This window comes from Bos indicus x Bos taurus, chromosome 14 (genome assembly GCF_003369695.1).
Source record: "Bos indicus x Bos taurus breed Angus x Brahman F1 hybrid chromosome 14, Bos_hybrid_MaternalHap_v2.0, whole genome shotgun sequence".
Taxonomy (NCBI): Eukaryota; Metazoa; Chordata; class Mammalia; order Artiodactyla; family Bovidae; genus Bos; species Bos indicus x Bos taurus.
In genome coordinates this window covers 25259813-25287532 of record NC_040089.1, presented here as the reverse complement: position 1 = coordinate 25287532, position 27720 = coordinate 25259813, and the positions used below count along the sequence as shown (strand labels likewise).

The following is a 27720-nucleotide window of genomic DNA, read 5'->3' as shown; positions in this document are numbered from 1 at the left end:
TACATTAAATGGCTTTAAAGCTTCAGCCAAAGAGCTAAATAAACACGCTGTTAGGCTAAAAATGGAATGGAAGGCCTGTTCAGGGTTTGGTGTATTCAGGAGAAACCACAGCCCATGGTGCCCAGAGAGCATATTTTTGTAAATGCTGCCCTGTCGTGGGAGAAGAGAGCAGGTTTACCTTGAGATCCAGAGCCTAATGAGCAGATATCACTTGCAGGGCAACTGTTTGAATATTGTAACATATGCCTTCTTTCAGGATGCATAATTCATATCCAAGGATATTAGCCATAGCAGTTCAGCTCAATAGCAGCACCTCATTATTTCATCCCTCAGTATTTATTCCTATGTTTGACGCCTCATGAAATTACTGTTAATGTGTTTATATAAGGGCAGGTCTGACACAAGTGGGAAGAATGTAATTTCCTGCTCATTCTTTCCTGCTGCTGTGTCCTCTTCCCCTGGTAGAAGTGGCAAGTGTAAATAGTTAATTTGCTTCAATTATGAGCCTGTCCTGCTAAATTAGAAGCAGCAGGGATATGAAGAGCCAGAATTATACTTACGAGGCAGCTGACAAATCCTCTGAGCCCGCGGAATCAAATCATTTACTCCTCATTGGTGCTCAAATACCCACTACAGAAGTGCTGCCGGGGCCTTCCCCCACACCCGCCCCGTATCTTATGATAAAATTTGGATTTTATGTCAACAATACTTAAGGTTAACTAAAATCCTGTTTTACCATAGCATTCACACATGTGTTTATCTTGGCCAGTTCCTTATAAACATTATGCATTTTCTCCAATTTTTTGAATGCTAGGTGTAAAAGATATATAAAACAATTGTTCATTTAAAAACTGTAGAAGGTGAGGCAAGTTTATATTAATATTCATAAAAACTTGAAACAGCAGTTGGAAATATTATATCCAATGGTGAACATATTTTATTTCTAAATCACAGGTATATATACCTATAATTAATTGGTACATAAATGAGGTTGTGGCACACCTTCCTGGGTATAAATACACAGAGCACACATGGAAATACTCCATGCTGATATACAGAGAGCAGACATTTCACTTGAATGGTTCCATGATGTCAGAAGGGAGAGAATTTGAACATAATACTCACTCAAGTCCATTGGGCTTTGTGTATTATTAGTAAACATGTTTCAGGAGGGCAGGTTACCTCTTTGTATACCAAATCCTCTGTCCCCACTGATGCCCACCCTAATTTAAAAGATGCAGTTTGGTGTTCTGCCGTGAGTACCACACCCATGCTGACTCACAGAGGAGAAACCTGAGACCAGGGATTATACACTCTATCACAGGCATTTCCCGAGCACCTGCTATGTGCTGAACTGCCCTGCTAAAAGGGCTGCCCTGTGGCTGGGGGTCTGAATGAGGTATGCAAGGGAGATCGCATGCAACCAGGAGGGGCTGTTGCGTAAACAGAGATAAATCTCAGATACCAGACCAGTTTGATTAGATATATGTATATATTTGCCTGACACAAAAAACGCACACAATAGAAGCATATTTTAGTACTTTTTTTGGTTTTGTAGCTTCTGTTCCTCACACCATGCAGGCACATAACAGATACTCACTATATTGTTAAATATAATTGAACGACATTACACTCTCTCATCCTCATTTAATAAACTGACAGATGTATTTTGCAGCCGTATTTTCAGATGAAGAGCTTGCTTCTGATCTCTACTATTCCAGAAACAGGTTACCCCATTATTGTGTAGACAATGTGTTTGCATTTGATGGATCCCAAAAAGAATCGATAGCAAAATTTTTGTCATGTTGTATAATGTTTTCAGTTCTCTGAATACCACTTTATAAAGTTCTCTGAGTTCTGGAATGCTTAAGAAAACGCTGAGCAAGTTACACAAATGGAAATTTAACTGCATTTAAGGACTAAGTTCTGTGTAAACACAGATGCACTTGCTCTAACTGTCCTAAATAATAATAGCATTCAAAGATGCTGCAAACGTTAATTTCTCAAGTACTGTATATTAGAGGGAAATGAGATTAAATTATTATTTCTTACATAACCATGTTTCTAAGCATTTTCTATAAATATGAAATTATACTGGGGAAAAACTGCATTTGAAGTTAACCAAAAAGAAAAGTGCCTTTAGTTTTGTAGTGTTTGAATAAAATCCAGAATTAGAAGAACTGTGTTTTTTCTTATTATTACTGCAAAGAGTTGAAATAAACTACAACTAGAGATTAACTAAGGACCAGAGCCAAAAAGAAGGAAGGAAGAAGGAATTAAATGGTATTTATAAGATTTTACTTTTCTATATAAGTTAGATGGATTGTTTGGGGAAAGAGCAGAAAGTGAAAAAAGCAAAATGACAGGTTGTATTAGAATGTTTTCTGTCTGAGTGCATCCATAGTCACTGATACTGAACTGCTGATTTTAATTAGAGATTATTCGCTTATAAAAATGTGTATACATGCTGGAATATAGTGCAACTTAAAAAATGATTCATAGAATCACTAGGTTACATGAACAGAATTTGGATTCTCTAGAACTGCCATTTGAGGTCTGTTTTAGTTTAGCCATTATATATGTTTTAACTTAACCACTGAGATGCAATCCTTAGATAGGGTATGGTAGCTTTCTTAGAATAACAAACCACAGCAACTAACTAAGTTAGGACAGGATGAATTCAAAAGTGTTTGGATGAGCTGGGGGAAATGATAAATGATGTATTATGATTTTTAAATCCTCATCTGGCCAACTTTGCACTTTATTTCAAACAGCTGTAGACCATTTGGAAGCCATTTTGTAGTTCAGCTGAGTACTAATATTTACTGTGTGAATCACATTTCTTTAAAATATTTGTCTTTCCCTGAGAGAGAGAGAGAGACCATTTCTTTCCCAAACTTAACTTTGATGTAAATCAGACCCATCCCCTAGGTTAGAAGGTTTGATCATTGCAGTGGACTGCTCATTGCAAATGCAGTCAGCGTCATCTTTGGTTTCTGCAAGTGAAAGACTTTTCTCCATCCATAAATAGAGCTTTGAAACGTTTTTGTGGAACTTTTTACTGATGATTTTTAATTACCTGTTCTAAAGGAAGAATTTCAGTATGTGGAATTCTTACATGTTTTTTATCATTCTCATATATTTGAGGTCCTTCTTCAGACATCTGCATCAAATACAGGATTCAGAAAGCATCCTTGTGCAATTTTAGAAGGTAGCATCACAAGGACATACAGGGTGAATAATATTTGAGCCATTAGCTAGTTCTCAAAGGTGGAGGTTCTAAATTACTGTAGGGGAAGCCACCTCAGATTTTAATTCTGATCCAGGGCACCCCCCTTTAGACACAATTACAGAAACATACCTCCTGAAATCACCACCCTTTGAATCCTCCCTCTGAAGATCTGCAGCTATTCAGGGAAGAGCAGACCCATCAAGCCGTGTAATGTGACGTGATGAGTTTCCTCTTTCCTAAAGTGGTATTTAGGCACGTGTAGGATGATCCCACATAGCCGGTCATCAATAGCCGATAGGGAGCCATCTGGAGGAAACCCGGTGCTCTGAATGCTAGTCAGGAATCCCATAACGACATCGATCTCCCCTGAAACCAGGGGGCATACATCCAGCCTGAAACACATGGAGTTGCCACCTTTCTCCCATGGTTGTTAATACACAAATTTCAGGAAAGTTAACACCTTGTGGGATGTTAACCACTGGGAGCCCCACTGTAGTAACGCTGCTGTTTTGTCTATAGAAACCAAGGGCAAGAAGGATGATAGATGTTACAGTCAGGCCATCTGAACACCGTCTTACCTGTGCTACGTAGAAAATGAGGCTTCAGGCAATGCTGTGGACCCACATGTGTAATATTTGCCTTTGGAAGCTAAATGAACCCCAGTTAGCTGCCCAAGGAGGTCACCTAGAGTAACATATGAATAAAGAACGTGATAGAAATGCTTCAAGTTTACAAAAGTGTACTACCATCGAAGATATTTTTGTTAAATATTTGCTTCAAAGTCCTGAATAGGATTTCTGTCTGTGTGGGAGAAAAACCCTCTCGAAACAGTTTTAAGGTATGAAAAGTAAATGTAAACATTGTCAGTTTAAGGTCATTCATAACAAAAAGTATGTCTTGGGGAAGAGATTGGAGGGAGAACTACAAACAGAAATCTGTCTTTGAAGAAAGAAATAAATCAATCAAAAAGCAAGAGAGCTCCATGTTTCTCATTCTGACTGAACCAAAGCATATGATATACATGAATCATACTGTTCAAAGACATTTGCTGGAATTTAGTGTGTGTTTGTTTTCATATATGGGTGTCTAAAAAAGAATCTGAATTTGACTTACAATAAAATTAGCTCAGTAAATTAAGAATTTTCCTGTAATTGAATTAATTTTCCTGTAATTGATTAATTGACTTCTTACTAAAAAATTTCTTTTAAATTTCTTTAGTTCCATGTATTATAAAGATGACACAATGATTGTGTGATACTATTGTGTGAATTCATAATTGCCTTATTATAGTTGCCTTTATTATAATATACCAAAATGCCAAATATGAAAGACTAGGCTGAAGCGCTCCCTAAGGGAAAACAATGAGCACATTCATTTCATAGGGTCCTTTATAATTCTGTTGACAAGGTTACTCATTTGTTTACTTTAAGTAAAATGTTCTGCTTTAATTAAAATATTTATGAGTAGGTAATATTTCTCACACCTTAAATTTCACAGTCGGGGACCGGCCTCAGCAAACCACCTTCCACATCAGAAACCATAAATTGACTTCTGCTGCCAACTTTGGTAGATATTTGGTCTTTACACATAATTTATATTTAATACTTTGACTAATTCTAAAGCCACTTTTCACGCTGGCCTGTGTCTGGTTTTGAGCTCAGCATTACAAAGTAGTAGCCAAGCCTCATTCCTTGCTGTAAAATTCAAGATGTGGGAAATTTAAAATAGTCGTATTGATGAAAATGCATCCAATGGTGAAAATATTTTGTTCTTTTGGGTTGGTTTCTAAAGATTGACAAAAACAGGCTCAAAGCCTTGAAAGAATTACCTTAATGGTAGCAGACAAGGTGTGTTCACTTTGCTTCTCTTTCATTTTCGACTCTAATAACTTTTTTTCTGTTAGCTTAGCGATGTGACCTTTAGCCTACCAGCAAGTTGTTTTTCAGTACTTTTGCTCAATTTAGGACGATTTTACTTGTATTTGCAAGATGATTTCCTCTGAAAAATGAAAGCTGCTGTAAATTGAAACTCAATTCAGAACACTTTTACCTTTTCACATTGAGGCATCCACACATCCATACCATCCACTGTGTTTTTTTGTGTTTTCTGGAAAGGGCATGACCAGAGCAGGCTGCACGTCACGGCACACGTGCAGTCCACGGCCACTCAGGCTCCCCAGCCCACTCCCAAATGGGACTTCAACTGCCATCACTGATTGCTGAGTCTTTGTTTTTTTTTGTTTTTTTTTAATTTTATTTTATTTTTAAACTTTACAATATTGTATTGGTTTTGCCAAATATGGAAATGAATCCACCACAGGTACACATGTGTTCCCCATCCTGAACCCTCCTCCCTCCTCCCTCCCCATACCCTCCCTCTGGGTCATCCCAGTGCACCAGCCCCAAGCATCCAGTATCGTGCATCGAACCTGGACTGGCGTGAGTCTTTGAAAATAGAACTTCAAGGCACAAAACTTTAAAATAGTGGTGAACCTGCAAATTCCGTAACTGTTTGTGATTAGCATGTTGAACTTTATTGATCATCTTTGAATTCTGTCCTTGTTTTTGTATTTAGCAAGGAGATACACGTCAGGATTTGAGTGCACTGTAGCATTATCTGCCCCTTATATAAGTATGAATGGCTTCTTTACTCACATGTGATTCCCTGAGAACTTGCAGCCATAGTATCTTTCACAGATTCTTTACCAGATGAGCTACGAGGGAAGTTCTATATATGTCAGGATTTGAGTGCACTATAACATTATCTGCCCCTTATATAAGTATGAATGGCTTCTTTACTCACATGTGGTTCCCTGGGAACCTCCGTCCATAGTATCTTTCCAAACCAACTGCCTCCACTCTCAGACTAACCCAGATATATCTCTTCGTATGCTTTATGCAAAATGGGAAAATTTACTATTGTTAATCTTTTTATTATCTAATCTCTTGCTATACTTCTTAAAAACTTATTTCAGTAAGAAAACACTATCTATGGGGAGATACGTATTATTGTATCATGTCTGTACACACATAATTATCATTCTGCATTGCACTTCTCTGGAAACAAAAGCAGATGTGCTTTCTAATTTAAGACTATCTGTTGTTGCAGGTCTATAAAAAGAAAACAGAGGCTGCGAAGAAGGAGTACCTGAAGCAACTAGCAGCATACAGAGCCAGCCTGGTGTCCAAGGTAACGTGCAACCGTGTGGTCTTGGGATGGGTTATGGCCATCTCGTCTCAGACCATGATGGTCATTTGAAAGCACAAAAGATTACTTCAGCATTTCTGCACAATCTCCTTTGCTGAAAAAGTAAATCCTAAGCAAAGCTGTATGTTATAGAAATATTTGTTCGTACCTAGAGGACCAGAACAACATCCCTTGGGCCTTTGGTGTAATGTTGCCTGCCTGTGGATTACTTGTTTTGTGGGTTAGTTGCAGCACGTTCTTAATCCTGAGCCAACTCCGTTTCACCACATTCCACTCTTTAAATGTCTTCCCTCCCAGCACCCCGACCCCATCCCATTGGTCTTTGCTGAGGAGATGGCAACTGTCTTTAATTGTAGCCTCATTACAACATCATTAGGATGTATGCCTGCCAAAATAAGCAAGCAGATGCGGGGAAGATGCATCATTTCATTTGAAAATGAAAGCACCCCTTAAAAATATTTTATGCTTTGGAATATCTCAAATATGAGGCATTGCTGTAATAAAAACTCAGGAGTTAACTCTGTTTGGTATTGGGTTATTAAATCTATATTTCCCTGTATAGATTTCTCGAGGAGTAGTCTCAGAGGCTACTGAGGCTGAGGCTGTGAAGACTGGACACTGTGTCATCCTGAGTCCAGATGTGGCTGGTATTTGGCTCAGCATTGGGTGAGGCTCTGGACTTTAGTCCATTCACCCACGAAAAATGCTTTCTTTTATCCACAAATACCCACTCCCCTTCCAACAACTCTGAAGTAATTATGTAAGTTAGTTTTCCTTGGGGAATATGCATACTGAATATATGATGTGCAGAAGAAAAAGGACCACAAAATACAAATGCGTAAGAAATTTCATCTCCGTTGGTCTCACACAGCCTGTTCCACTTCTAAAGTATGACATTGTGGGAAAACTGAATATTTATTATTTAACCTTAAAATTCCTACCGTATTTGTATTACCTCACTATGGATCTTACACTTTCTAATTTTTCTAAATCCTTTCAAAGCTATTTGTATTTTCTGCTGATACCATTACAAATTTCTATATAATTAAAGAATTCATAGCATGTATGTAAAGTTATAGCAGAAAAACAAGGTGCAAAATACTATTTGTTGTTGTTCAGTTGCTGAGTTGTGTCTGGCTCTTTATGACCCCCTTGAACTGTAGCACACCAGGCCTCCTGTCCTTCATTATCTCCCAAAGTTTGCTCAAACTCATGCCCATTGAGTCACTGATGCTATCTAATCATCCATTGTCCCCTTCTCCTCTTGCCCTCAGTCCTCCCCATCATTAGGGTCTTTTCCAGCAAGTCAGCTCTTTGCATCAGGTGGCCAAAGTATTGGAGCTTCAGCTTCAACATCAGTCCTTCTAATGAATATTTAGGATTTGATTGGCCCAATACTACTAGGTTGGTATAAAAGTAATTGCAGTTTTGAACCATGAATTTTAAATTATTATAACTAGGCTCAAACACATCTGTGTTAATCAAAATATTAACCATTACCATCAACACATTTTTGCCAAAGAGAAATAAGTTTGTTTATTCCTGTAGCATAAAAGTGCATGTTTCAGGATTCAAAAAACTCTTGGAATGCATTTTCCGCCTCCTGCTGGTTGTGGAAGTTGTTTTCCTGACAAAAAGTTGTTGAGATGCCTGAAGAAATGGTAGTCATGAGAACTCAGGGGAATAAGGCGGATGAGGCAAAACGTCATAGCCCAATTCGTTCACTGTTGAAGCATTGGTTGTGGGATGTGCAGTCGGGCATTGTCGTAGAGAAGAATTGGGTCCATTCTGTTAACCTGCTGCAGATGTTGCCATTTTCAGTGCATCTCATTGATTTGCTGAGCATACTTCTCAGATGTAATGACTGTGTCAGGATTCAGGAAGTTGTAGTGGATGAGACTGGCAACAGACCACCAAACAGTGACCATAACCTTCTTTGGGTGAAAGTTTGACTTTGGGAAGTGCTTTGGAGCATCTTCTCTGTCCAGCACTGAGTTGGTCATCACCAGCTGTCATATAAAATCCACTTTTTATTGCACATCACAATCCAATGGAGAAACTGTTCATTGTTTTTGCATAGAATACGAGAAGATTTCACTTTAAAATGATTTTTTTGCCTTGTGGTCAGCTCATGAAGCACCCACTTATTGAGCTTTTTTACCTGTCCAGTTTGTTTCAAATGCCAAATGACGATACAATGGTTGACAGTGAGTTCTTTGGCAACTTCTCGTGTAGTTGTAATAGGATCAGCTTCGATGATCCTCTCAACTGCTTGTTGTCAACTTCTAGTGGCAGGCCACTGTGGTGTTCATCTTCAAGACCCTCCCCTCCTTTGCAAAACTTCTTGAACCACCACTGCACTGTATGTTCATTAGCAGTTCCTGGGTAAAATTCGTTGTTGATGTTGCTAGTTGTCTCCACTGTTTTACGATCCATTTTGAACTCGAATTTAAAAAAACACTCAAATTTGCTTTTTGTCTAACATCATTTCTATAATCTAGAATAAATATAAAATAAACAGAAAGTAATAACTCATTAGCAAAAAAACATAAAGTGAGAAATGTGCATTAAAATAATGTATAACATAACCACATTTACTTAAGAATGTATTCCAATATCAAATGGCAAATTTCAAAACCTCAGTTACTTTTGCACCAGCCTAATAAATCCACCCAAAAATTGGGTTATATAGTCACTTGGTATCATGCAGATTAATATACACAAGATGTAAGTTCAGTTCAGTCACTCAGTTGTGTCTGACTCTGCGACCCCATGAACCGCAGCAGGCCAGGCCTCCCTGTCCATCACCAACTCCCAGAGTTTACCCAAACTCATGTCCATTGAGTCGGTGATGCCATCCAACCATCTCATCCTCTGTCGTCCCCTTCTCCTCCTACCCTCAATCTTTCTTAGCATCAGGGTCTTTTCAAATGAGTCAGCTCTTCGCATTAGGTGGCCAAAGTATTAGAGTTTCAGCTTCAACATCAGTCCTTCCAATGAACACCCAGGACTGATCTCCTTTAGGATAGACTGGTTGGATCTCCCTGCTGTCCAAGGGACTCTCAGGAATCATCTCCAACACCACAGTTCAAAAGCATCAATTCTTCGGCGCTCAGCTTTCTTTATAGTCCAGCTCTCACATCCGTACATGACTCCTGGAAAAACTATAGCTTTGACTAGAACTTTGTTGACAAAGTAATGTCTCTGCTTTTGAATATGCTATCTAGGTTGGTCATAACTTTCCTTCCAAGGAGCAAGCATCTTTTAATTTCATGGCAGCAATCACCATCTGCAGTGATTTTGGAGCCCAGAAAAATAAAGTCTGACACTGTTTCCCCATTTATTTCCCATGAAGTGATGGGACCGGATGCCATGATCTTAGTTTTCTGAATGTTGAGCTTTAAGCCAACTTTTTCACTCTCCTCTTTCACTTTCATCAAGAGATTCTTTGGTTCTTTTTCACTTTCTGCCATGAGGGTGGTGTCATCTGCATATCTGAGGTTATTGATATTTCTCCCAGCAATCTTGATTCCAGCTTGTGCTTCCTCCAGCCCAGCGTTTCTCATGATGTACTCTGCATATAAGTTAAATAAGCAGGGTGACAATATACAGCCTTGACATACTCCTTTTCCTATTTGGAACCAGTCCGTTGTTCCATGTCCAGTTCTAACTGTTGCTTCCTGACCTGCATTACAGGTTTCTCAAGAGGCAGATCAGGTGGTCTGGTATTCCCATCTCTTTCAGAATTTTCCACAGTTTATTGAGATCTACATAGTCAAAGGCTTTGGCATAGTCAATAAAGCAGAAATAGATGTTTTTCTGGAACTCTCTTGCTTTTTTGATGATCCAGCAGATGTTGGCAATTTGATCTCTGGTTTCTCTGCCTTTTCTAAAACCAGCTTGAACATCTGGAAGTTCATGGTTCACGTATTGCTGAAGCCTGGCTTGGAGAATTTTGAGCATTACTTTACTAGTGTGTGAGATGAGTGCAATTGTGCAGTAGTTTGAGCATTCTTTGGCATTGCCTTTCTTACATAAGGGGGCATGTGAATTCTTCTTGTTTCATCCAAGGTAAGTTTCTTCTTGAGCATTTTAAAGAGAAGTTTTAGTCAGGACATTTTACATACAAGAAAATCAATACATAAAGTCTTGGTCCCAATACAAAACACTCTAGTTAATATTATGCAGATTGCCAGAATGCTATAGTACTGACTAAGCCTTTACTTTCAAAATAAGAGTTCTCAGATTTGCTCTTAGCTGCAACTTTTCTTACTATTCATTCTCAGAGTTGCAACCCTCAGTACGTGGCAATTTGAATAAATGCTGTGAACTGCCATTTCCACATTTAAAAAACCAAGCACTTTCTTTACAGCTTACTCTGACGTTTTTCTTCTCTTTGGCAGCAGGAATTTTGCTGGAGCTGGTGAATGTCTATTTATGTACAACTATCTATTGTATCAATATGTATACAAATTGAAGAAAAGTTATAAACACCTTCTCCAGGTTAGAAAAATGGCCGTCTGGTGTTGGATATGAATGGGCTATTTGCAGTATAACCTTGCATGCACTCACAGAAAATTTACCGGCCTATCCACTGATTGCATGCAGAAGCTTATGTAAAAACCTATTGCTTTTCCATTTAAAATTATCACAAGGAAAATAACAGCCATTCATATTTACATATATATTTTCCTATTTTTTTAATAAGTTATAAATTTTTTCTCTATTTTGAAAGAGCTAAGATCCACATGCGCAGTCATAAAATGCTACATGATAATAACAGTCACAATTCCAAGTAACTACAGTGTGCCAGCCAAGCTCTGTCTTTCCCATTCACTCATTCATGCGATCATTTGGTAAATTTCCTTGGGCACATAGTCTGTGCCAAGCATTGGGCCAGGCTTAGACGACACCTGGACACAGGAAAATGGGCAGGTGCATCCCGCGCACTTAGCTTTCTTTTGTTCAAGGAGATCACTAGTGAAAATACAAGTTCATAAATGACCGAGATCTTTGTGAATCAAAGCCTACTGGGAAATAAAGGAAGGCATCTACCAGAATGGTCTACTGAGCCTTCTGCACATGTGACACTGGAGCTGAGACAAGGGACGACAGGAGCTCACAAGACACAGAGGGCCCAGGACAGCTGGTCAGTGCAGCACAGGCAGGCTCGAGGGTCAAAAATACCTCCTCAGACTAAGGAAGTCGGTGAGGCTGGAGCTGAGTAAACAGGGGAGGGTGGTGTGAGATGAAGCTTGGCTGGGAAGATGGTTAGTGGCCAAGTCACACAGGCCCTGCAGGTCAGTGAAAGGAGCTGACTTTCATACTCTGTACAAAGGGACCCCACTGAGTGAGTTCCAGTAGGGGATGGCTTGATTGGGTTTATACTTTAAAAGATAACGTGGCATCCCTTCTATGTGGAATATAAAAAGAAATGAGCTTACAAAACAGAAAGAGACTCATAGACTTAGAGAATGAATTTATAGTTGCCAGGGGAAGGATAGAGGGAAGGGATAGTTAGAGAGTTTGGGATCAATATGTATACAATGCTACATTTAAAATGTATAGCCAGCAAGGGCCTACGGCACAGGGAGCTCTACTCAATGTCATGTGGCAGCCTGGATGGGAGGGAAGTTTGGGGGAGAGTGGATACATGTATATGTGTGGCTGACTCCCTTTGCTGTCCACCTGAAACAATCACATCATTGTTACCCAGCTATATACCCTAATACAAAATAAAAAGTTAAAGGAAAAAAAAAAAAAGATAATTTATGTGAATGACTTCCCTCACCTCCCATATCTTATTCCTCAAAGTAGGCCTGATTATTAACATTTCACAAAAGAGGAAAAGTATCACATAGGTAGCAATTGCCCGAGCCCAGCACTTGACCTGCCTCCATCAGTCCTCATGCTGGGCCATTCTGTTCCCAGGTCCTAACTGTGCACCTCACCTGCTTCCCTGAAACATGCCCTGCCCAACAAGTCAGGTGTAATACCTACATTCTCTCTTCTCAGCTCACGTAAAGCACAGTCTATGTACAATATTGTGTTAGCTTCAGGTGTATAGCAAAGTGATTCAATTATGTATATTTCTCAGATTATTTTCTATTATAGGTTATTATTGTTCAATCACTCAATTGTGTCTGACTCTCTGAGACCCCCCATGGACTGTAGCCTACCAGAATCCTCTGTCCATGTGATTCTCCAGGCAAAAAGCCTGGAGTGGGTTGCCATTTCCTTCTCCAGGAGATCTGCCCAACCCAGGGATTGAACCCACGTCTCCTGCATTGGCAGGCAGCTTCTTTACCACTGAGCCACCAGGGAAACCCATTATAGGTTATTGCAAGATATTAAATATAGTTCCACTTTATATAGTAAATCCCTGCTGCTTATCTATTTAATGTATAGTAGTTTGTATCTATCATTCTCAGACTTGTAATTTATACCCTTAACCCCCACTCCCTTTCCCCTTTCCCCAAAGTTTGTTTGCTATGTTTGTGAGTCTATTTGTTTTGTATATAGAACCATTTCATTTTTTTTAGATTCCACTTATAAGTGATATCATACAATATTTGTCTTTTTCTGACATATTTCACTTAGTATGATACTCTCTAGGTCCATCCATGTTACTGCAAATGGCAATCTTTCATTCTTTTTGTAGCTGAGTACTATTCCATTTATATATATGTGTGTGTGTGTGTGTGTGTGTGTGTGTGTGTGATATATATGTAATGGAATACAAATCTTCTTAAACCACTCATCTGTTAATGGGCTTTTGGATTGTTTCCATGTCTTGGCTTTTGCAAATAATGCTGCTGTGAACACTGGGGTATGTGTATCTTTTTTATTAGAGTTTTCATCTTTTCCAAATATATGCCCAGCAGTGGGATTGCTAGATCTTATGGTGGTTCTATTTTTAGTTTTTAAGAAACTTTCACATTGTTTCCCATAGTGACTGCACCAATTTACATTCCCACCAACAGGTCAGGAGGATTCCCTTCTCTCCACACCCTCTCCAGAATTTATTATCTGTAGACTTTTTGATGATGGCCATTCTGACTTATGTGAGATGATACTTCATTGTGGTTTTAATTTGCATCTCTATAATAATTAGCCATGTTGAGCATCTTTTCATGTGCCTGTTGGCCATCTGTATGTCTTCTTTGTTTGTTTTTTATTTTAATTTATTTATTTTAGTTGGAGGCTAATTACTTTACAATATTATAGTAGTTTTTGCCATACATTGATATGAATCAGCCGTGGGTTTACATGTGTTCCCCCTATCCTGAACCCGCCTCCCACCTCCCTCCCCATCCCATCCCTCAGGGTCATCCCAGTGCACCAGCCCTGAGCACCCTGTCTCATGCATCGAACCTAGATGATCTGTTTCATATATGATAATATACATGTTTCAATACTATTCTCTTAGATCATCCCTCCCTTGACTTCTCCCACAGAGTCCAAAAGACTGTTCTATACATCTGTGTCTCTTTTGCTATCTCGCATACAGGGTTAACATTACCATCTTTCTAAATTCCATATATATGTGTTAGTATACTGTATTGGTGTTTTTCTTTCTGGCTTACTTCACTCTGTATAATAGGCTCCAGTTTCATCCACTTCATTAGAACTGATTCAAATGTATTCTTTTTAATGGCTGAATAATATTCCAATGTGTATATGTACCACAGCTTTCTTATCCATTTGTCTGCTGATGGACATCTAGGTTGCTTCCATGTCCTGGCTATTATAAACAGTGCTGCAATGAACATTGGGGTACACGTGTCTCTTTCAATTCTGGTTTCCTCGGTGTGTATGCCCAGCAGTGGGATTGCTGGGTCATATGGCAATTCTATTTCCAGTTTTTAAGGAATCTCCACACTGTTCTCCATAGTGGCTGTACTAGTTTTCATTCCCACCAACAGTGTCAGAGCGTTCCTTTTTCTCCACACCCTCTCCAGCATTTATTGTTTGTAGATTTTTGGATAGCAGGCATTCTGAGTGGTGTGACATGGTACCTCATTGTGGTTTTGATTTGCATTTCTGTAATAATGACTGGAGAATGCCAGGGACGGGGGAGCCTGGTGGGCTTCCGTCTATGGGGTCGCACAGAGTCGGACACGACTGAAGTGACTTAGCAGCAGCAGCAGCAATAATGACTGATGTTGAGCATCTTTTCATGTGTTTGTTAGCCATCTGTATATCTTCTTTGGAGAAATGTCTGTTTGGTTCTTTGGCCCATTTTTCCATTGGGTTATTTATTTTTCTGGAATTGAGCTTCAGGAGTTGCTTGTAAAAAAAAAAAAAAAAGGAGTTGCTTGTATTTTTTTGAGATTATTTCTTTGTCAGTTACTTCATTTTCTATTATTTTTTCCCATTCTGAAGGCTGTCTTTTCACTTTGCTTATAGTTTCCTTCATTGTGCAAAGGCTTTTAAGTTTAATTAGGTCCCATTTGTTTATTTTTGCTTTTATTTCCATTACTCTGGGAGGTGGCTCATAGAGGATCCTGCTGTGGTTTATGTTGGAGAGTGTTTTGCCTATGTTTTCCTCTAGGAGTTTTATAGTTTCTGGTCTTACGTTTAGATCTGTAATCCATTTTGCATTTATTTTTGTGTATGGCATTAAAAAGTGTTCTAGTTTCATTCTTTTACAAGTGGTTGACCAGTTTTCCCAGCAGCACTTGTTAAAGAGATTGTCTTTTCTCTATTGTATATTCTTGCCTCCTTTTTTCAAAGATAAGGTTTCCATAGGTGTGTGGATTTATCTCTGGGCTTTCTATTTTGTTCCAGTGATCTATATTTCTGTCTTTGTGCCAGTACCATACTGTCTTGATGACTGTACCTTTGTAGTAGAGCCTGAAGTCAGGCAGGTTGATTCCTCCTGTTCCACTCTTCTTTCTCAAGATTGCTTTGGCTATTTGAGGTTTTTTGTATTTCCATACAAATTGTGAAATTATTTATTCTAGTTCTGTGAAAATTACCGTTGGTAGCTTGATAGGGATTGCATTGAATCTATAGATTGCTTTGGATAGTATACTCATTTTCACTATGTTGATTCTTCCAATCCGTGAACATGGTATATTTCTCCATCTATTTGTGTCCTCTTTGATTTCTTTCATCGGTATTTTGTATGTCTTCTTTAGAGAAATATCTATTTAGATTTTTGCCCATTTTTTGATTGGATTGTTTGGGTTTTTGATATTGAGTTGTATGAGCTGTTTGTTTATTTTGGACATTAACCCCTTTTCAGTTTCATCATTTGCAAATATTTCCTCCCATTCTATAGATTGTCTTTTTGTTTGTTGGTGGTTTCCTATGGTCCCTTTGTCAGTGAAATACTGTATTAGCCAAAACTCAGTGTCCATTTTCCTAAAATGTTGAGGCAAATTTGATTTCAGTTCAGTTCAGTCGCTCAGTCGTGTCCAACTCTTTGCGACCCGATGGACTGCAGCATGCCAGGCCTCCCATTGACTTGGTGGTGCCATGCAACCATCTCATCCTCTGTCATCCCCTTCTCCTCCTGCCTTCAATCTTTCCCAGCATCAGGGTCTTTTCAAATGATGAAGACCATCCCCAAGAAAAAGAAATGCAAAAAAGCAAAATGGTTGTCTGAGGAGACCTTACAAATAGCTGTGAAAAGAAGAAAAGCAAAAGACAAAGGAGAAAAGGAAAGATATACCCATTTGAATGCAGAGTTTCAAAGAATAGCAAGGAGAGATAAGAAAGCCTTCCTTAGTGATCAGTGCAAAGAAATAGAGGAAAACAATAGAATAGGAAAGACTAGAGATCTCTTAAAAATATTAGAGATACCAAGGGAACTTTTCATGCAAAGATGGGCACAATAAAGGACAGAAATGGTATGGACCTAACAGAAGCAGAAGATATTAAGAAGAGGTGGCAAAAATACACAGAAGAGCTATACAAAAAAAGATCTTCACAATTCAGATAATCACAATGGTGTGATCACTCACCTAGAGCCAGACATCCTGGAAGGCAAAGTCAAGTGGGCCTTAGGAAGCATCACTATGAACAAAGCTAGTGGAGGTGATGGATTTCCAGGTGAGCTATTTCAAATCCTAGAAGATGATGCTGTGAAAGTGCTGCAGTAAATATGCCAGCAAATTTGGAAAACTCAGCAGTGACCATAGGACTGGAAAAGGTCAGTTTTCATTCCAATCCCAAAGAAAGGCAATGCCAAAGAATACTCAAATTTGATTTACCCCTCCTTGATTTACTCATGCACATTTTGGTAGCAATGTTCTATGCAGTGCATTTGTTTCATCCAGTTTGGCTTTGCATTCCTGGGCCAGCAGCTCTTGCCCTCGCTAATGTGCAGCAGCATCAGGTCAGCTACTTCTCAGTGCTCTCACTCCAGGCCCTACTCTGCACACAAGCCAGGGATGCATGACACCTGCCCCACATCAGGCACAGGGCTCGGTGGTGAGAGCCCAGCGATGAGCACAACAGATCAAAGTAAAGTATTCCATAATACTTGAGAGGCTTGAAACTATACTCACTAAAATTAGCTGCTTCTCACAGAACATAATCAAAAAATAGAAACAGCCAGTGAACATTGGCTCCACCCATGAGACTGAGTCACAGGATTAACAATGTTCCTCTCCTCTCAATTACATTTTTACTTAAATGAATTATATACCATCTAACCCAGCATACTAGTTAATATGACATCAGACCTGGACAAAAATTGAAGTTAACCCACAAGAAAAAAAAAAAGAACTCAGTTGTAGTAGCATATTCTGACCTTCATACTTGAAAATGACAATACAGACACACTGCCAGCTGGACACCAAATTTTCTTCAGGAACAAAGATACAAATGGCACCTTGCTATCAAGTAGATACTATGTGACACATGCTGTGCTCGGTATTTTACAAATATTTCTATTCATCATCACAATAACCCTACAAAGTAAGATTTAGCCCCATTTTCTGCACAGTCTCTAGGCAGACTATATGACTTGAAGTCTAAGAGACCAAGGAGAGGCTGGTGGTTGCAGAGGGAGAGCTGAGACCCCTCACTCTCTCATTCCAAAGCTTGTAGGCTTTTCTCTACCCTGAGTGACTATCAAGTTTTATATCTTTAGACCTGCAACCTCTTATCCTCAGTAAAATTCTATGCCAACTCTTACAAATTAGCTAGCCAAGAGTAAAGCTGTTCTGGTTAAATGAAGCTGGGGTTGAGGGACAGAAGGCTGCTCACCACCAGAGGCTGGCCCTAGACCCTCAGAGGACTCTGGGGCCTGCAGAATGTTTGAGGAGCTCCCCTCTGTGCCATGCTGTTTAGCTGCTCGCATGCTTTGCCTGGTCATATGGAACCAGTGACAGACCTTCCCGCAGTTAGATCTGCTCGGTGACAGGCCACTCTACTGTGGAAAAACATGCGTATTGAGGGTCACAGGAAAGGGATCATTGGGTGCTGCAGACACAGGCTGGATTAGACCTGGATGAACTAACTTTTCAGTTTTACTCTCTATAAAGAGAGAAGTTGGAGATATTTCAGAGGAAAGAGTCACCAAGCGGTTGAAAGAGAGGGCAGGAGATAGTAGCCGCAAAGAGTGAATTTGACATGAAAGATATGGGCATGTTCACCCCATGATGGGTGTCAGGCATGGGCAGTGATTCCAGAACAAGAATGGAGATACCATGTCACCCTAGAGGAATTTAATCTGAACAGGGAGCATTACCAAACTCTTAGATTGTTTAGGCAAACAATTTCTTTCCAATGAGAAATTTAAAAGCAGGAAGCAAAGGTTTATAAGTAGGTTTTGGAGGAGATCATGAAGGCTTCTTCAGCATCTGTGCTTGCACAGGCACCAAGGGGAACATTAAAGAACCTCTGAGGCACCACCAGTGTTGCACAGAAAGAGTCCTCAGAGGGCAGAAATATCCCCAGGCACTCAGGGCAGCTCCATCTGGGTTCAGATTCCAGATTTCTCACTTCCTAACTGCTTGCCTTTATGCCCGTTTTTCAGCTATTTAAAGTCTCAGTTTACTCGTGTATCAAATAGTAGATAATGGGACCCACATCATTAGCTTTCCATAAAAATAAAATAGGAAACTCTTATATAAACTGCATGGTTTGACATCTTGAACACAGGAAAGTACTTAATAAATACCAGCAATTATTATTCTTATTATCAAGTTTATTTTTAACATTATTGATAGGTGCACAAAGAACCAGGAAACTTTTGTGTATGATTCAGGATTTAGCTGGATCATATTCTAGGTGTCTACATAGCTGCTTTGATAAAAAGAAAAATTTTAAGTGGCATTAACATAAGAAAAACTTGCTTCATAGATATATTCTTTTATAAAGATAAAAAATGACGTAAACATTTTTAAAAATCACCTATGTGGGTTCCTTAATTGAAATGGTCTTTATGACCCTTTAATCGAGGAAGCCTTCAAAGAGTCTGAGGACTAAGAATATATGCCATTGTGGAGCCTATGGCTTCTGGGCTGGAGTGGTTTTACATGCTATTTAAGGTCATTTGAGGACTTCCCTGGTGGCTCAGATGCTAAAGCATCTGTCTACAATGCAGGAGACCTGGGTTCAAGCCCTGGGTTGGGAAGATCCCCTGGAGAAGGAAATGGCAATCCACTCCAGTACTATTGCCTGGAAAATCCTATGGACAGAGGAGCCTGGTAGGCTAGTCTGTGGGGTCCCAAAGAGTCCAACACGACTGAGCGATTTCACTTTCACTTTCACTTAAGGTCATTTGGGGTTGGTCTAAGTAAAGCTTGCCATGCCATGCTATGCTATGCTATGCTATGCTAAGTCATTTCAGTCGTGTCCGACTCTGTGCGACCCCACAGACGGCAGCCCACCAGGCTCCCCCGTCCCTGGGCTTCTCCAGGCAAGAGATAAAGCTTAAGGAATCAGTTTTTACATAGACTCAGAAACTCCTCTACCTAAGTCTCAACAGATTGAAAAACAATGTATAACTTTAAAGCAATTGGAACTAGTTTCATTTTACCACATAGACCAGAATTAATATTCCCAAAATGAATGTTGCATTGAAAGGTGTCACCTAGGGAGGCTACAAACTTATTTTATTATTGCCTCCAGAGTTCAAAAGATTTTTGAAACTTCTCTTTTAAAACTGTACTCAGCAAATTATGAGCCACTAGCAAATCAATCTTGTAACATTGTTTTAACACCTCATTCTTTTTCTCAAATATCACCCATGTACATCGCACAGACTTGGCTTCCAGTGACTATTAGCTGTTTCCAAAAAACAAATTCACCACCCAAAGACAGAGAGCTGGCTAAGGATATGTAAAGTGGCGTCTCATGGGTGCTGGGAAGAATCCTATAGGGAAGTTCCCCGATATTTATTCCAAGTAAAAGCAGCATTATTGAAATAAGCATACAGCTGCTCGGAAGCCCCAGCCTGGAAAGAGACAACATTTGGACAAGTATGTTCTGGTATGTTCAGTATAAGTAATCAGATTCATGATTTCAAGGTCACACATCAAGTTGGAGGTTTTGTCTCTGATTTGAGCCAAAACTTACAGAGTTGATGGAATCTTTTTATAATGTACGGTAAAAGACAATGTTGAACTAAATCTGATAGAGCGCCTGATGAACTATGGATGGAGGTTCGTGACATTGTACAGGAGACAGGAATCAAGACCATCCTCAAGAAAAAGAAATGCAAAAGAGCAAAATGGTTGTCTGAGGAGGCCTAACAAATAGCTGTGAAAACAAGGGAAGCGAAAAGCAAAGGAGAAAAGGAAAGACATATCCATTTGAATGCAGAGTTCCAAAGAATAGCAAGGAGAGATAAGAAAGCCTTCTTCAGTGATCAGTGCAAAGAAATAGAGGAAAACAATAGAATGGGAAAGGCTGGAGATCTCTTCAAGAAACTTAGAGATACCAAGGGAACATTTCATGCAAAGGTGGGCTCAATAAAGGACAGAAATGGTATGGACCTAACAGAAGCAGAAGATATTAAGAAGAAGTGGCAAGAATACACAGAAAAACTGTACAAAAAAGATCTTCACGTCCCAGATAATCACGATGGTGTGATCACTGACCTAGAGCCAGACATCCTGCAATGTGAAGTCAAGTGGGCCTTAGAAAGCATCACTACAAACAAAGCTAGTGGAGGAGATGGAATTCCAGTTGAGCTATTTCAAATCCTGAAAGATGATGCTATAAAAGTGCTGCACTCAACATGCCAGCAAATTTGGAAAACTCAGCAGTGGCCACAGGACTGGAAAAGGTCAGCTTTCACTCCAATCCCAAAGAAATGCAATGCCAAAGAATGCTCAAACTACCGCACAATTGTACTCATCTCACATGCTAGTAAAGTAATGCTCAAAATTCTCCAAGCCAGGCTTCAGCAATACATGAACCATGAACTTCCAGATGTTCAGGCTGGTTTTAGAAAAGGCAGAGGAACCAAAGATCAAATTGCCAACATCTGCTGGGTCATCGAAAAAGCAAGAGAGTTCCAGAAAAACATCTCTTTCTGCTTTATTGACTATGCCAAAGCCTTTGACTGTGTGGATCACAATAAACTGTGGAAAATTCTGAAGGAGATGGGAATACCAGACCACCTGACCTACCTCTGTGGAAAATTCTGAAAGAGATGGGAATACCAGACACCTGACTTGCCTCTTGAGAAACCTGTATGCAGGTCAGGAAGCAACAGTTAGAACTGGACATGGAACAACAGACTGGTTCCAAATAGGAAAAGGAGTACGTCAAGGCTGTATACTGTCACCCTGCTTATTTAACTTATATGCAGAGTACATCATGAGAAACGCTGGGCTGGAAGAAGCACAAGCTGGAATCAAGATTGCCGGGAGAAATATCACTAACCTCAGATATGCAGATGACACCACCCTTATGGCAGAAAGTGAAGAGGAACTAAAAAGCCTCTTGATGAAAGTGAAAGTGGAGAGTAAAAAGGTTGGCTTAAAGCTCAACATTCAGAAAATGAAGATCATGGCATCTGGTCTCATCACTTTATGGGAAATAGATGGGGAAACAGTGGAAACAGTGAAAAACTTTATTTTGGGGGGCTCCAAAATCACTGCAGATGGTGACTGCAGCCATGAAATTAAAAGACACTCCTTGGAAGGAAAGTTATGACCAACCTAGATAGCATATTCAAAAGCAGAGACATTACTTTGCCAACAAAGGTCCGTCTAGTCAAGGCTATGGTTTTTCCAGTGGTCATGCATGGATGTGAGAGTTGGACTATGAAGAAAGCTGAGCGCCGAAGAATTGATGCTTTTGAACTGTGGTGTTGGAGAAGACTCTTGAGAGTCCCTTGGACTGCAAGGAGATCCAACCAGTCTGTCCTAAAGGAGATCAGTTCTGGGTGTTTATTGGAAGGACTGATATTGAAGCTGAAACTCTAATACTTTGGCCACCTGATGCAAAGAGCTGACTTATTTGAAAAGACCCTGATGCTGGGAAAGATTGAGGGCAGGAGGAGAAGGGGATGACAGAGGATGAGATGGTTGAATGGCATCACCGATTCAATGGACATGGGTTTGGGTGGACTCTGGGATTTGGTGATGGACAGGGAAGCCTGGCGTGCTGCGGTTCATGGGGTCGCAAAGAGTTGGACACAACTGAGCCACTGAACTGAACTAAATTAAGAAAGTTCTCAGTCTATTGCCATGACCAATAATAAATACAATCTTCAGTTCAATTAAAAGGGACTAAATTCAAAACAAATCATTTCTTTTTACAAGATGAGTGTAACTTATAGAATTCATGCCAAGGAGAGCTATTGAGACACTGAATTTGAAAATAGAATGGATCAATTTATGACTGTTCACATAAAATTTGCAGCTCTGTAAGCCCAGACCGTGATTTAAAGATAATAAAATCTCATGCTTCAGGGTGTAAGCTAATCACCTGCAAGTACCAAGAAGAATTTTCCTTCCAAAAGTAACAATGCGCAATTGAGTAAGTGCATAAATTTTGTTTAATTTCCAATGCATCATGTATTGGTCAGTGCTGGAAACAAGAATCAAATTAGATGGACTATTAATCTGATTTGGTTCAGCAACTCCTATATTGTTGCATCCACTGAGCTTTATGTCTTATGTTTATGCTTTGCTATTTTAAATAACAATTGCTTTGTCAATCTTTCATTTTTATAGCACTTATCATCCTAGAAAGGGAACATTTATACACTATGCAATATTATCTTCATAATACAAAGTAAATGGGATTGAAATTATCTCGGGCAATCAACAACTTGATTAATATGAAGTAGTTTGATATTTATAGAGTTGTATCCTTTGTGAAAGACTACTGGAGAGACCCAAAATGTCTCTCCCTGCCCCCCTCCCTGAACACACACACACACCATTTTGCTTATAGAAAACATCTTTTAGAATCAGTGGCCCAAAAGAAAGCAGGAACTAGAACTTACTCATAAACCAGTAACAAGTACACACTCACCCCCATGAAAATGCCACATTCAAGGGCTGATTTTCAGTTGTGTATACACTGATAGGATTACACTTGGCAGGTGACTGACACAAAACACACACCACTGAGTTAAAGTGGTTAATGCATTTGGAATTAGAAACAAATTGAAATGATTTCGTTTGAATGAGAAAGTAATTCTAGTTTCTGAATGGAAGGCATAATGATCTTCATATACAGTATCGTTATTTGCAAAATGAGATCGCAAAAGAATCTGACACGACTTAGCAACTAAAGCAACAACAACAAGCCTTGCTTTCATAGTTTAATTCAAAGAAAATGATGGTGCGAGTGTATTAAACTTAGGATTTCTTCATATTTCCATTTAATCAGGTTATGCATTCATGACACTTTGCTATGGAAAATGAACTTGCTTTGCCTGTCTTCCAAAACAGTGAAACAACTCTGTGTCTGTTTATTAGTCTGAGTAAGAATTAATGAGAAGTGAGGCCCAAGCAAATTTTTCCCTGCCTAAATGAGTGGATCTCTACATAAAGATACAAATTCTCAAGATAGGGGTGAAACACAGTAAGCTTCCCTGCTTCCTGCCATCCATCCCGGCCCAGTGGGGAGCAGAGCCCACGGGATCCAACTAAAGAGCAAAGCTAGGCTTGTAATCTCCCACTTCTTCCGAAAGGGTGTGGTTCACGATGAGAGCAGACAGTAAAGAACAATCTGATATTCTGTGAGTTTTCAAAGATTTGAAAACCTACTCCCTAGAGGAATGGTATGTCTCGTCAGGAGTCTCAGCAAGGGCAACAGTGACTGCTCCCAGTATTGTTCAAGGACAGTCGTTCAGGCACTCAGCAAATGTGTTTGTTTTCTCTGTACTTGGCACTGAAACAGACGCATGGGACACATAAGACTCCAGTCCCAACCTTTAAACAGTCCTTTCCTGGGAATTCCCTGGTGGTCCAGTGCTTAGGATTCAGCACTCTCACTGCCAGGGCCCAGTTTCAGTCCCTGGTCGGGGAACTAAGATCCTGCAAGCCATGCAACCCCCCAAAAAACATCCTTCCCTGATGGTGCAGGAAATTATGGTGAAGAGAGAATGCAGGAAGAGAACCCCCAATGGAGTGCCTGCCATGCTTAGGCACATGGCTAGTTTCATTATTTATCTTGTTATATTCAATGACTTCAAAAGTGTAGGGAAAACATGTAACTTCCCAAAAATTTTTCTCTGTGTGTGTTAAAAATTGTTTCAAGTGTCTAAATCCTTAGTTTGGGAAATCTGTTTGACTTGTTATAGTCCTTGTAGTGATTAAAAAATACTACTCTTTCAAAGTAAGCTTAACAGTACTGATCTCTTCATGCTTTAGAATGGAGAAGACAAATGACAAACAAATGGCTGTATAGACAAAATGTTTGGTGTTTCAGTTCAGTTCAGTCGCTCAGTCACGTCCGACTCTCTGCAACCCCATGGACTGCTGCACACCAGGCTTCCCTGTCCATCACCAACTCCCAGAGCTTACTCAAACTCATGTCCATCAAGTTGGTGATGCCATCCAACCATCTCATCCTCTGTCGTCCCCTTCTCCTCCTGCCCTCAATCTTTCCCAGCATCAGGGTCTTTTCCAATGAGTCACTTCTTCACATCAGATGGTGAAAGGATTAGAGTTTCAGCCTCAGCATCAGTCCTTCCAATGAATATTCAGGTCTGATTTCCTTTAGGATTGCCTGGTTTGATCTCCTTGAAGTCCAAGGGACTCTCAAGAGCCTTCTCCAACACCACAGTTCAAAAGCATCAATTCTTAGGCACTCAGCTTTCTTTATAGTCCAATTCTCACATTCATACATGACTACTGGAAAAACCATAGCTTTGACTAGACAGATCTTTGTTGGCAAAGTGATATCTCGGCTTTTTAATATGCTGTCTAGGTTGGTCATAACTTTCCTTCTAAGGAGCAATCATCTTTTAATTTCATGGCTGCAGCAGCATCTGCAGTGATTTTGGAACCTAAAAACATAAACACTGTTTCCACTGTTTCCCGGTCTCTTTCCCATAAAGTGATGGGACCGGATGCCATGATCTTAGCTTTCTGAATGTTGAGCTTTAAGCCAACTTTTTCACTCTCCTCTTTCACTTTCATCAAGAGGCTCTTTAGTTCTTCTTTCCTTTCTGCCATAAGAGTGGTGTCATCTGCGTATCTGAGATTATTGCTATTTCTCCCGGCAGTCTTGATTTTGTGTTTAGTTACCATGAGAAAAGAGAGTCTTCTCAAAGTTGGCAATGAAGTATCTCAAGTAGGTTTCTGTCTGTGTCTGTGTATCTGTCTTTATCTCTACACAGTTTAGAAAGTGAAATTCAGGAGAATTTGATTCATGGTTTATTTTGAATTTTGCCTTACTGTGTCTGAAGAAAAGTGAAAGTGTTAGTCGCTCAGTCATGTCCAACTCTTTGCAGTTCCATGGACTGTAGCCTACCAGGTTCCTTTGTCCATGGAATTCTCCAGGCAGGAATACTGGAGTCAGTTGCCATTCCTTTCTCCAGGGAATCTTGTCAACCCAGGGATCACACCTGGTCTCTTGGATTGCAGGCAGGTTCTTTACTGTCTGCGCCACCAGGGAAGCCCTATGCCTTAGCAATTCTAGGCTACAGTTGAGAAGTTACCAATTTGCTAATTCCTTCAGGAAATGGTGTCACCGTTCTTGGCCTAGAATATGAAATTCTCTATACAGATAGTATTCTGGTAAACATGAAACAAAAGATAATTTTGATATTACACCTAGATGGATGTAATTTAAGTATATATTTGGGGGCAATACAAATTAGTTTATTTGAGGCAAGAGATATGACTATTCAAATCGAAATGTATGTTCTATTTGTCATTTTAGATATGTTTGTGTAATTTATTAATTCATCTTCTGAGTTAGTTTCCAATTGAAGACTATTTCAGTGAAATTACCCACTGAGGAAAGACTTCTCTGGTAGTCCCTCGGAAATTCACAGTGTGCATTACACACTGAAGGCTCTGACAAGTCCCGCAGGAGAGGAGCCCTCCTAACCTCCCTTGACCCAGTGCTCTTCCCACACATATTTTGTCATGGAAACTTGTTTTTGAAGGACATTTATTTTTCCACAAACCCCTCTAATACAGTTTGGAAACTGTGTCGGGGGCAAAGTCCCTAAATCTTTTTTTTGTCCCTAAAACTGCTCACCAGGACTGACTTCTGGTCCATGAAGCCAGCACACCTTCTTGCTGAGTGTCTGTACCTACTACAGTTAGTGATTTCTAAATGTAACATAGGTACTGGCCTGGCCAAAAATTCATTTGGCTTTTTTCCATAAGATGGTACCTAAAAACCTGGACAGACTTTTTAGCCAACCCAATATACTGCCTTTAGGCTTGTTTAAATATTGTTGAAATACCTAAGATGAATGTATGAACATATCTGAACATGTCTTTTTGTCTTCACATACACACACGTGTGCACACACACGCTCAGGATACCTGTCTACTGCTCTGTGTGCCTCATGTCACTAGATAATGATGTGATTATTGGCTCTAGAAATAAAAAGTGAAAACGTTTTACAATGACATATATTTTATAATTTTGATAGTATAGGAATTGTGAGTGATTTTTCTTCTGTTTAAAAAATTAAAGCAACTATAAAGCAAAAAGGAACATGCCCTAACATGTATTGATTTTTGTAGCTCTCTTGGTTGTTGTGTGATTGTTCCTTTCCTATATGAAGTTGGCACGGTGTGTGACTAAATATGAAATTAGCCCTTCCACAACTGGGAAAAGAAGTGAGAATGCAACACAATGAAAACACTTTCCCACGTGACTTAAACACACAGACAACAAGTACATAGTCTTCTTGGCATATATGGGATGGTTTTTGAGGCATATCACTGCAGTCTGTGTTATTCTAATGTAAAACAAGTCACTGTTTACACAGCCTGAGTTAACCCATTTGACCTTTTCCTTTAATTGTTCACTGCTCTGCATACCAGCAATAAGAGTTTTTAAATGGAAGAAAAAGAAAGAAAGAAAGTAAATGACTGAAGTTTTTTTTTTTTTTTTTATCAATTGAAAGTTCCTTTTAGGTACTACATTTAGTAAAACTCTTTTGATCCAAAGCCTTCCCTTGAAAATTTTCGTGAACAATTTTTGACCTGTTTCATGTTAATGCAGAAGACAGGGAGTCAATGTCTACTCCTGTTTCAGAAAACTGCATCACTACTGACACAGAAAAATATAATGAGAAGGTTCTTTGGAGGAGCTTGAATTCTTTAGGGCTCACCTTACTCTCTACTCTGCATGGAGTAATCAGGATCTCGCAGGACCCCACATCTCCATGGTTGATGTATTTTTAGAGACGTCATTCAGGTCATTCCTATGACCTGAGTATGAGAGAGAATGAGAGGCCACCAGTCCAGCACCCCAGCCTGGCCTCTTGCAGTCAGCACACATAATACATAACTGCTCATCCTGTGGCTATCACTCAATCCCCTACACTGTGGGGAGGAAACGAGTTGTGTTGCTGGCTGACTTGTGCAATGAAGTCCCTACATGGAGTTTCCTGTCGCCATGTGTGATGAACCAGGCTCCTGAAAGTGCCCGAGCTACACAGAGACTGAGCAGGGAGAGCCCAGGAAGGCCCTGCTGTGCTGGGTAACAAGAGGCTCGTGTTGACTTATTGGTGGAAGAAGCATGATATCAGAGGCACTGAATAAGGGCACAGATGCATCTTCAAGATCTTATTTTGACCAAGTGACTTTTTTCTCCAGAAGGAAATTTGGGCATCTTCTTTCTCCACCTGGTTTCACTACTTACCATTTGTTTTGCAGTCTCTT

The 27720-nt window shown here is 39.7% G+C and overlaps 1 protein-coding gene across 4 annotated transcripts in view; it reads left to right on the top strand.

Annotated features, from left to right (window-relative positions):
- The window catches only part of TOX (thymocyte selection associated high mobility group box), a 312131-nt gene that overhangs the window by 273970 nt on the left and 10441 nt on the right, over positions 1–27720 (top strand). For all 4 annotated transcript variants that reach the window (XM_027561033.1, XM_027561034.1, XM_027561032.1 and 1 more), the window contains one exon: positions 6341–6421. In XM_027561033.1, coding sequence (XP_027416834.1) covers positions 6341–6421 — 81 coding nt within the window. The remainder of the gene's footprint in view (positions 1–6340; positions 6422–27720) is intronic.